The 12,081-nt window shown below is 41.7% G+C and overlaps 1 protein-coding gene across 4 annotated transcripts in view; it reads left to right on the forward strand.

Moving 5' to 3' along the window:
• ARFGAP3 (ARF GTPase activating protein 3) overlaps positions 1–12,081 on the forward strand; it is an 80,087-nt gene that overhangs the window by 52,789 nt on the left and 15,217 nt on the right. For all 4 annotated transcript variants that reach the window (XM_077826041.1, XM_077826057.1, XM_077826031.1 and 1 more), the window contains 5 exons: positions 1,773–1,898; positions 4,146–4,265; positions 9,760–9,897; positions 11,280–11,403; positions 11,645–11,735. In XM_077826041.1, the coding sequence (XP_077682167.1) occupies positions 1,773–1,898; positions 4,146–4,265; positions 9,760–9,897; positions 11,280–11,403; positions 11,645–11,735 (599 nt within the window). The remainder of the gene's footprint in view (positions 1–1,772; positions 1,899–4,145; positions 4,266–9,759; positions 9,898–11,279; positions 11,404–11,644; positions 11,736–12,081) is intronic.

Genomic DNA, 12,081 nt, shown 5'->3' on the forward strand with positions numbered 1-12,081 from the left:
ATGAACTAAACACTTCTGCATTACCTCCTAATATTTAAATTTCTGTTCTTACTCCTTTTAACCTAAACTGTATGTCCACAATTCTGCGAGGGGGACAAAAAACTTTCCAGATTCTGTCAATTTACCGTCTTGGGGGAATTTTTTTTTCTTGATCCTAAAAACAGGTAATCCTTTGGACACAGCATCCTGGAAATACAACTTGATATATACCTCAAAGGGAGGGAGGGTGCGGCAGCAATCACAGCAAGATGGCTCCTGGCTGCCTGGGAAAGCTTTAAATGGGGGGAGGGCAGTCGTGAGATCCAATTAGCCCCCTTAATTGCTTTCAGGTGGCCAATGGGAGGCAGAGAAGCCCCTACCCCAGGCACACTCCCACATGCAGTTTGAGGCGCAAGGAGTGGCAAAGCTAAAGTCTGGGTGTGAGCTCTCCCCCTTCCTGGTTCAACCAAGGCCACCCATCCTCCACACCCACTATGATGTGGGAGGAGCAATTTTTTTCCTTTTTATGTAGAGGAAAAAATTTTCACCCGTCTATTTCAGAGGATAAAGAATACTTGTGGCTACACTTTTTCGAACATGTTCAAACGCTGGTATATTTGGATGCTTGAAACTTGGCATACAAACACTCCTTAATGAGAGCATATGGTAAAAAAAAAAAAAAATTTGGGGTGGGAACACATATGGGCAGACGTAACAGAGGAGAACTGTAGATCGAATTTTCACAATACAACAGTCTAAAGCAGTGGTTTTAAAAAAGATTTCTGGCAACCCAGTTGAAGAAAATTGATGCCTGCGACCCAACGGAACTGGGGATGAGGGCTTTGGGGGACGTGAGGGACTCAGGGCTGGGGTAGAGGGTTGTGGTGCAGGGGTGAGGGCTGCAGCGTGGGGCTCCAGGTTTGGTGGGGGGCTCAGGGCTGGGGCAGGGGGTTGGTGTGCGGGCTTACCTCACGCGGCTCCTGGTCAGTGGCACAACGGAGGTGGTAAGGCAGGCTTCCTGCCTGTCTTGGCACTGCGGACTGTGCTGCGCCCCAGAAGTGGCCAGCAGCAGGTCTGGCTCCTAGGCGGAGGCGCTCAAGCAGCTCTGTGTGGCTCTTGCCTGCAGGCACCAGCTCCCATTGGCTGGGAACTGGCTAATGGAAGTGCAGTGCCAGTGCTTGGGGCGGGCAGCGCGCAGAGTCCTGTGGCCCCTCTGCCTAAGAGCTGGACCTGCTGCTCGGCACTTCCGGGGCACAGCACGTTGTTGGAACAGGTAAGGACTAGCCTTCATTAGCCAGGCAGCACCGCCAATGGGACTTTTCATGGCCCAGTTGGTGGTGCTGACCAGAATCCCTGCAAACCAGTGCCTTACATTCCGCGACCCAGTACTGGGTTGGGACCCGCAGTTTGAAAACCACTGGTCTAAAGGTGTGCAATTCGAAACAGTCCACAATTGCCTACTTTCTGACCTGTACATCTATGTTTAAACACAGGTTGAGGCACTGGCTGTTCATGCTGACCCTTCTGTCCCCTGGCTTTCTCCTCTAGCCACCTTATCTACCCAAAAATAGTATGTTTGCAATGATTGTAAAAACTGAATGCATTAATACTGAGCACTTAAAATAAATCAGGAAATGCAAAAGTAAAGGTTCCTACAGCAGTGTTAATTTGGCCATATTATCTTTATTATCAAATGGAGTTTTCTGTTGCTTTCCTACTAACGTTACTGGATGGGGAACAAAGGGTTAAGAAGTAATTTACATTTATTATACATCTTTGTATTTTTGTTTTAGTGTATCATCTTTACGATTGGCCTACAAGGATCTTGAAATTCAAATGAAAGAAGAAAAGTTAAATATAGCTGGTAAAAAGAAAACTGAGGTAGAAAGACTTGGCATGGGATTTGGCAGCAACAGAAGGTATGTGAAATTCTGTAAACTGTATTAAAATGCTTTTATATAGCCCTATAAATTTACCCTTGACTTTATGCATGTTTTGATGAGGGTAATATAATTAATATCACAGGGATCAGAAAGGAAATAGAAAATACATAATTGACCAGAGCTATTTTTAAATCTATTGCCGAAGAATCTGGTATTTGCCATTCTTAAAAGCAGGATACTGGACTTTATGGCCTGCTGGTATGGTAAATCCTATATTGTGTACAGTGCATCTCACATTAACCAAAACAGTCAGCTAACTGAAGTTTGACTTTATGTTCCCAAAGGTTATTGTATTGTGCCTCTCCACCAAATTTCTTCTCAAGTTAGCTGACTGTCCGGGAGCTAGCTGGTATGCTTTTACTGAGCTCCAAATCCTGTAAGCTTAGAACACAGCTCCTGTTCAGAGCTCCGAGTCATTAAAAAAGCAGGCTTAGCAAGCTTTAAAATCAGAAGAGATGGCCGGCATGTTCACAAGCTTGCTTGACAGTGTTAGAAAATATACAGTGCAGACTTCAAAGCTTCCCCCTCTGTCCCCAAATCTTCATAGATTTTGGATGTCCTATATTGGTAAGCTTTCTAATTCGTACACATTTTAAAATATTTTACAATTCAAAAGTATGGTTTTTGGATGTTACCTGAGATCTTCAAAAAATGAGGGTTGCAATTTGCTTGAGTTAGAATCATAGAATATCAGGGTTGGAAGGGACCTCAGGAGATCATCTAGTCCAACCCCCTGCTCAAAGCAGGACCAATCCCCAACTAAATCATCCCAGACAGGGCTTTGTCAAGCCTGACATTAAAAACTTCAAAGGAAGGAGATTCCACCACCTCTCTAGGTAACCCATTCCAGTGCTTCACCACCCTCCTAGTGAAAAAGTCTTCCCTAATATCCAACCTAAACCTCCCCCACTGCAACTTGAGACCATTACTCCTTGTTCTCTCATCTGCTACCACTGAGAACAGTCTAGATCCATCCTCTTTGGAACCCCTGTTCAGGTAGTTGAAAGCAGCTATCAAATCCCCGCTCATTCTTCTCTTCTGCAGACTGAACAATCCCAGTTCCCTCAGCTTCTCCTCATAAGCTCCAGCCCCCTAATCATTTTTGTTGCCCTCCGCGGGACTCTTTTTTTCCAATTTTTCCACATCCTTCTTGTAGTGTGGGGCCCAAAACTGGACACAGTACTCCAGATGAGGCCTCACCAATGCCGAATAGAGGGGAATAATCACGTCCCTTGGTCTGCTGGCAATCTGCTGCTCCGACTTATAGAGCCCAAAATGCGGTTAGCCTTCTTGGCAACAAGGGCACACTGTTGACTCATATCCAGCTTCTCATCCACTGTAACCCCTAGATCCTTTTCTGCAGAACTGCTGCCTAGCCACTCGGCCCCTAGTCTGTAGCAGTCTATGGGATTTTTCCGTCCTAAGTGCAGGACTCTGCACTTGTCCTTGTTGAACCTCTTCAGATTTCTTTTGGCCCAGTCCTCTAATTTGTCTTGATACCGGCTGCCAACTAGACATGGAGCCATTGATCACTACCCATTGAGCCCAATGATCTAGCTAGTTTTCTATCCACCTTGTTGTCCATTCATCCAGCCCATACTTCTTTAATTTGCTGGCAAGAATACTGTGGGAGACCATATCAAAAGCTCTGCCAAAGTCAAGGAATATCACGTCCACTGCTTTCCCCTCATCCACAGAGCCAGTTATCTCATCATAGAAGGCAAGTAAGTTAGTCAGGCATGACTTGCCCTTGGTGAATCCATGCTGACTGTTCCTGATCGCTTTCCTCTCCTCTAAGTGCTTCACAATAGATTCCTTAAGGACCTGCTCCATGATTTTTTCCAGGGACTGTGGTGAGGCTGACTGGCCTGTAGTTCCCCGGATTCTCCTCCTTCCCTTTTTTAAAGATTGACACTACATTAGCCTTTTTCCAGCCAGCCGGGACCTCCCCCGATCGCCATGAGTTTTCAAAGATAATGGCCAATGGCTCTGCAATCACATCCGCCAACTCCTTTAGCACCTTTGGGTGTAGTGCATCCGGCCCCATGGACTTTTGCTCGTCCAGCTTTTCTAAATAGTCGTGAATCACTTCTTTCTCCACAGAGTGTTGGTCACCTCCTCCCCATGCTGTGCTGCCCAGTGCAGTAGTCTGGGAGCTGACCTTGTTCAGTGTTGTACTTAGTTAATGCTTTTTTTTATTTGTTTATTTTTTTATTGATACAGTGGCATTTCCCATTCAGTAATCTCAGACATGCAAACGATAGAACAAGAAACACCCACAACTACAAAACCAAGAAAAAAATACGATGAAGATGATTCATATTTTTCTTCCCCTAGTTCAAGGTAATGTATTAAAGTTTTTGTTTTGATGTGGTAAAAATATTGATATAAAATCAAGACAAGGCAGTGTTGCACACAACTCTGCATCTGTTATGGTTTAGAGTGAACTCATTTAAATGGAAAATTTGCAAAACAGTTGATTTTAATATCTCAGTGACAAATGTTTATCAATAGTACTTTCATTTTTGAACCTTTCTACCATTTTAATAAGTGAAGAGTTTTGGGCGGGAAGGTAGGAACCGTTGATATTTGTTTCTGCTGATTGGTGCTGTGGTTTTTTGGGTTTTTTTCCCATCTATTTTAACTTGGGCTTGCTGATGGGTCTATTTTATATGTTGCATTATTTTTTAATTTGTGTGTGTTTATTTGCAAAGCCAGTTGACATATGTAGGGGATGGGAAAGTCTGATTTGGTACCATTTGGGTCCAGTGGGTTCTGCATCATGTTAGCTTATTTTCTTTCTTCACTTATTGGTCCTCTTAGCATGTGTAAACTAACTCTCAAACCTAACAATAGGCTTCATATTAAAGTCTGACACTAGAATGCTGAGATTGGTTGGAATAAATCTAATTATATATCTGGGTTGTCAAACATGGAAAACTTACAAATATTTCAGATGTATCGCTTTCATATATTGGTAAGCTTTCCGATTTGTTCACATTTTAAAATATTTTACCATTCAAAAGTACGTTTAAAAAAAAAAGTAAAGTATTGTTACATTTTTGTTCAAAGCACGTATTTAGTGTGTTAGATATTGCTGTCACTGGAGAGAAAAAAAGAGCAAGTCCTAAAGGCCTTAATTGCTATGAAACAGTTCATAAATTGAGGTAGGAGCAGATAGTGCTTTTATAAATCTTAAATATTGGGTTGCTGCCAAAGAAACAGGAAAAAATAGGCTTTGAAAAATTGTACCTAGTTACCTGCAGACTGTCAAATTAAAACACAAAGACTTTAACGTCACTTCTTTGTAATGTAATCACTAGTGGTAGAAATGCAGGCATGGTGCCAAATACACTGGCAACAATGCTGTAAAATAAAACATGACCCATTTGAATACTTCTGTTTGTCCCATGAAAAGAGCTCTAATTGCTCTCAAATTATTCATTAGTTCCCTGGCAGTCAAATTATGAATTATGGAAGAGGTTTTTATATCTTTGTTCAATAATTAGAAGATAAATCATGACCTAGCTGTTTGTTTTTTGTATTAGTCATGGTAATAGCAAAATTTAATTGAAATTGGTGTACAAACTCTCTCACTTCAAAGAGAATATAGCCAGTCAGTTAGACTTTGAGGTTTCTACCACAGTAAATCTCCTTCGTTTTTAGCTATAGCTATGAAAAAGAGGAAGATTATTTTAATGTTGTCTTAATATACATCAGAAGACAAAATAATTTAGCTGGAGATCAGGTCGACAATACATATCTGTAATATAAGGGTAAAATCCTTTCAAAAATTGTAGTCTTCAAAAAAGAAACAAATCTAAACAGTTGAAAGTCTAGAAATTAAGTTAAGGTACCAAACAACATGGGCATTCCCTTAGTCTTTTTTTTGTTTTATTCATTAAATATTTGGCATTCATTGGGAGTTGAGGAGCAGAATACTTTGCACAGTTGTGAAGCTCCACAGGGCAGGAGACTAAGGGTGCAAGGAAATGGGACTTAGGAACTCTGTCATCCTTGGCTCCTCGCTCCCAAGCCAGTCTCTGAGTCATCTTCTCTGTTCTCCCTAATCTTTTTGTTGCAGCCCCTCACTGCTTCACATTGTTCCTTGTACCCTGTCCCTACCAAGCCTCTAAAAGCTAGAGAATTGGCTGATAGCCTCAGTAGGGAAGAAGAAATGATGGACTTGATGTGGCCTCTACTGTTGTCTACTACAGTTCTTGCAGTTATATGCTTCCCCCTATCCTGGGGGAGCAGGACAATAGGATGCATATAACTCAGAAGCTGATGTGGTAAACCAGAAGGGCTGCAAGATACACTGATATTAAGCCCGTGGAGCTTGGAGCTCTGCTGTCACTCTAAACTGGTGGTGGGTAGAAACTTAGAGTTTTGTAGGAGTGACATAGATTAGGAGACGTGGGAGTCAAGCTACTCGTTGGGCTCTGTTGTGCTGCTGAGGATTGCTGCCTTCCCGCAATTTACTTTATATATGATACTGCATTGTAAATCCTAAACGCTAGTGCAACATTTCTCAAATGCGGCCACCTGTGGATTTTTTTTTGCATTCATGACAGCCTCCAAAGCATGGGTGGAGATTGGGGACGGGGGCAAAGCAGCACCCCCTCCCTGCAGCGCCTAGCTGTTGCTCCTGAATAGCTGTTACCAAGGGCAGTGAGATGCACTGCTTTGATGTTTGTGCTGGTGCTGAAGCAGGGATCAGCACCCTGTACCACGCAGCCTCCCTGAGGGTTCTGGGAAACACCTCTGGAGACATGTGGGGCTGGTGTGCATGGTGCCAGAGGCAACTCTTGTCAGTGGAGGCGGCTGCTCCCCTGGGCAGCTTCCCCACTCCCACCCAGCTGGGACACAGAGAACTTGGGTCTCTGCAGGCCCACCTTCCCCAGAGTGTGCTCTTGCTGAAGGGCTGCGGGAGGCAGGGGCAGAGAGATGGGTTTGTGAGAATGGTCACCAGCAAGAGTTGGCTTCTTACAGTTCTCATCTGTGTTTAGCGGTGGTAATCTATACAGCAGAGAATCTGCTCTGGTTTAGTTTTTAACATTTCTGAAAACACCTAACTGGTATTCTAATCTCTGCCCTGCAAAATACCCATTATTTTAAGTTTTTTAGAATTAGATGTCAGTGTGAATCCCACTGTAGACGTGTGTGCATACGAGAGAGGGTTGTGGGGTGTTTTTTGGTCCGTCCCGCCCCAATAGCAGTGTCTGTTGGGGCCGTGCATGTGCCCTGTATCTCCTTGTGCTCCTGTACAAGGGTATAAATGGTAGGGTGATTGTGATCCTACCTCAGTTCCCTCTTACCTGGTGTGACAGCAAGCTAGCACCTGATGATTGTCCGACTTGCTAGCTCTTAGCTCAGGCTAAATTCCTGCACATCTTCAAGAAAACCTTCAGAACTACTTTCAGTCTTCTACATCAACTGCCATGAACTCTTCATCTATCCGAACTGAACTCTGCAGGCAAATTCCCTGTAGGCCACTCCCTGCAGACAGACTCCCTGTACAGGGCTTCTTAAACCTTCAGGCTTTAAACCCTGTTCATCCTACACGAACATGTAAATAGCAAGGTGTGAGACTAAAGCTCCATCGTTTGGAACAGTCCATACAGGTCTCATCAGACCCTGAGGAGACAAGCTTCAAAGTTCTGCTAGCAGGTCAAGCCGGTTTCATCCAGTGCCCTGTCAAGCAGACAAGTGACCCCAAAGCCTACCACAGGGAAGACTGCGCTGAGTAAAGACCTGGCGCTGAGGGGGCCTGCACTGAACACAGAGGCAGAGACTGCATGTAGACCTCAGTGTCTTCCCATAAGGACAGGCATTTCAAAGCCTCTGAAGGTAAATCCACCAAGTCATGGACGGTTAGGAGGCTTGGGGAGAAGGAGCAGCGTATGGTGCAACAGAATCCTCCAGCTATGATGATGCAACCCTCTACATCAATACTTGCTGGAGAGGATACGCCTAGACGAGAACTAAGACAGACATTAATGCAGAGACTCATACTGGTACAGATTTTGTTACTGAAAACACGATATACTTCAGTGCCACCCATGGAGGAGCTCTACTCCACTTCATCATCTTCAGGGCATGCATTCACCTTGTCTTCCAGTGGGATAGCCCTTTCTCCTGAGGTCATTGGTTTCAATTTACTTTATAGAGTTCAGTATCCACCAGCTCATCAAGAAGGGCATTAGACTGTCCAGTACCTAGCAAGCTAGCCAGCCATATTCCTGTTGCATGCCACCGAGGCCCTATTGGGGATACTTGGGCCCACCATTTCAGGCATCCAGAAATTGGTCTCCACCAGATTTGAGGAAGAGGTCATTCCCATCAACGTCCCTGGCCAGACTACCTATGCTAGAATACCAGGGAGAGCCAGATTCAAGGATGGAGCAGCACCAACACTCTGTATCACTGCCAAAGGATCCTTTGTCTTCATCACATGACAAGGCAGTATTGTTAGCATTGGTACTATCACCGGATGACTTTAAAGCATTCCAGGAGCTCTTTGTGAGGATTGCTGAAATTCTAGAAATTGAGATGTCAGTCATATTTGAGAAATCCCAGAAGCTATTTAACATATTGTCAGCTTGTTCAGCCAGAATTGCTTTCCCTATAATGAAGGACCTGGCTAAGGTCATGTGGCAGACGCTGTTCAGGATAAAGCCCACTGGGAAACAAGTTAAGAGGAGGTACCTCCCACAGGGTTTGAGTTTTTCTATACTCTTCCCAGTCTGGACTCTTTTTAATCATGTTGGTAGTATAAGCAGAGTATTCCCAAAGGATAAGGGCTACAAGGCATGTCCTGGTACTCCTGTGCTTGCGTATAGCAGCATGTGGCTAATTGCGGGGTGGGAGGGTCTTAGAGCCTGGGCTCCAGCCCAAGCCCAGAGGTCTACATTGCAATTAAACAGCCCCACTGCCTGAGCCCAAGAGATCTGGCATGGGCCAGCCGCAGGTGTCTAATTAAATTTTAGACATACCCTCAGTGGCCAAGATGACCATACAGACAGCAATTGATGCTTCTGATGCCACAGCCACATCTGGATGCCAAGTATTGGAGAGCAGTACTTCAGTCTCTGTTTGATACAGCTGAAACTACTCAATCCCACTGTCCAAGGAAGACACTGCTTGCCAGTCGTCTTCAGTGGTATCCACGCCGATCACATAGTGAAAGAAGAAAGAACAGTTACTTGCCCTACAGTAGTTGTCATTCTTTGACATGTTGTAGTCGGTGTGGATCTCACAACTCACTCTCTGTCCCTGATTTTTTGGAGTCCTCAACAGCAAAAGCTTTGCATTTCAAGCCAACTGAGGGAGGGTTGCTGCTGCTCCACCCTTTGTGTCCTTTCATGGGAGCACAAGGTGGCACAGGGCACACATGTAGACCTGATGGACACTGCTCTTCAAACTCCATTCCTCCCTCAATCCCCCTCCCCCTCAAAAAAACCCCACTCCGGTCTTAAGCATGAGCAACTACGATGGGATCCACAGAGATTACATCTCAAAGAACCACAGTTACTGTAGAGCAAGTAATAGTTCTTTTCATATCGTACCGGTATTTATATATACATTTCACACATATGAGTAATAATTTTGCAAAACCTTCTTAGATGAAGATGTATTCTTCCATAAGGAGAAGCACTTACAAAACATATTTAGCTTAAGTTTCAAAACCATTTGTAACCATTTGTAGGAGTTTTGCCTAGTTTAATCTGTTAGCTCTTGCAGTCATTAGTAATTACGGAATAGCTGGAGTGCTTTGAGTTAGTGAAATAAAATTGAAATCGGACATTTTATTCAATACTTTTCTTTTTTCATTCAGGTACTTTGATTCTGCAGAGTTGAGGAGCAGCACTTTTTCTAAATGGGATGACAATTCAGATGCTTTTTGGAAGAAAGAGAGTAGTAACAGAGACACTGACACATTTCTAACTTCAAAAATTACAGACTATGCAGACAGGTATACAGAGATAACTTGTACTAACTTCAGTACAAAGAGCTAAACGTGCTCATTTAATTTATGAGACTAGTCCTGATGACTTAAATGGTACTGCCTGTGAGACTAAGACTAGCAGGATTTGGCCAAAACTTTGATCGTTAGTATTGAGGTTTCCTTACATATGTAGCATGAGTTTCTTCTGTTTCCCTGTGTAATTTTTTGTCATTGATTACTACTTATTATATGTTGACTATTTATTAAGTGTTCAGCATTGTGTACAAGACAGTCATTCCCCCAAAGAGTTTATAATCCAAAAGACATGCACAGAAGAGAAGCTGCAATGTAAGACGAAGTAAACCTACATTGTTTCTATTTTTTTAGTTTTTTCTATTTTCTGATCCTGCCCATTTTTCTTCTGTAGACCTTCTGCCTCATTCTTTATTTAAGTTGGACACTAAATGAATGAATTAGTGATGCACTTGTACAATTGGGACTAGAATTTATTTAATATATTTACAAGTAACAGATTTGTTTTTGTTTTTTTTTAAATTGGTCTAAAATAAGTGTTTGTTTTCCACAGGGAAATATTTTCAGTTTTATAGTCAACGACAACTGTAGTCTGCAGCCTTCTTTTTCACTTTTGATTTTAAGTTTATTTAAAAGTTAATTTTGCACGTCTTCATTTATTGACACATCTAACCTGCATACTAAATGAATAACCATTCTTAGAAAATAACAGAATGTGATCCTATAACTGAGGACTGTAGCAAAATGCAATCTTAACATTGACATTTTCTTACTTTAGAGTGTTTGTTTGTGAAACCTTGACATTCTTTTAATGTTATATTTTGTAGAGAATTCAGAAATTTAGTTGCCAGTGAGATGTGGGAAGGTAATGATGGTTCAAAGGATTATGAACGTCTGTACTACCACTAGGCTACACCTGCTGTAAACAGTCTCTCATTTTGAACATTATTTTTTTACATGTTCGCTTTGGGCAGAGCTTAACATAAATGTGGGTTACAATGTAACTTTTGAATTAATTAATCTAATCCTTCTTGACACCAGTTTTGCTTGCTTTTGAATAAATCTCTTTTGAATTAGTTCTTCTAATTCAAGCCAACAAAACTCATTCAGTTCAAGTTATAATCAAGTAGTATTTACCTATCTACCTATAAAATTATCACTGAAATATTATGGTTCTGCCACTATATCAATTTTTTTAAAGAAAAGTTCTTTATATTTCTTGTTGTCCTTGTTTCATATTGACTTGCATTTAAAAAAAATATAAAAAACTAAGTACTCTTTTTTTTGTTTTTGTTAAAAAGAGATCTTGCTTTCTGTTCAATCATGTTATACTAGATATAATTTATAGGCATTAATGCATTTTTTTTAACTTTTAGGCCTACATCTCGTCGTAAACCTGAATATGAGCCACCTTTAAGCACAGATGAGGCACAAAAAAAATTTGGCAATGTCAAAGCTATTTCATCAGATATGTATTTTGGAAAGCAAGACCATACTGACGTAAGTACAAAAATTTCTATGCAAAATAAACATATTTTTGGATGCTCAAATATTCTGTGATGACTTTAGAAAATTGTGTTACAGTTACTAATAATGGGGAGGGTAGGTAGCTCTGATTGGCTAACGGTCAGAGAGTAGCTTGTCTTTGGGGAGTTTGCAGAGACATATGGATTTTTATCTGTGTAAACGAGCAAGACGTCAATATACTGTTAGTGATGTTTTATTTTTAATTCTTTTCTAGTATGAAGCTAGGGCTCGTCTAGAGAGACTTTCTGCAAGTTCCTCCATAAGTTCAGCCGACTTGTTCGAAGAGCAAAAGAAGCAACCAGCAGGTATTAAAGGAAGGCAATGAGAAAAACTAAAACTCCATTGTATAAATGTACTAAGAGTATTAGTTTCCAGTTGCACTGTGTCAGCAATCTAGCTCTCCCAGTTTCCTACAAGATAAAGTATATATAAACTGCATTCTGTGCTTAGCATTTATTACAATTCACTCACAGAACTAGAGGGGCAAGTTTAATTATAAAAATACAAAGAAACTCACAATTAAGATTTTTATAACCTTCGTGAAGGCAAGTAACTTAATATTATTTGAAGCTGATTTTATGCCATGTGTCTATGCAAACAATAGGCTATGACTTGTAAAGATTAAATCCTTTTATCAATGGAAAATGATAA

Source organism: Eretmochelys imbricata, chromosome 1 (assembly GCF_965152235.1).
Source record: "Eretmochelys imbricata isolate rEreImb1 chromosome 1, rEreImb1.hap1, whole genome shotgun sequence".
Classification (NCBI taxonomy): domain Eukaryota; kingdom Metazoa; phylum Chordata; order Testudines; family Cheloniidae; genus Eretmochelys; species Eretmochelys imbricata.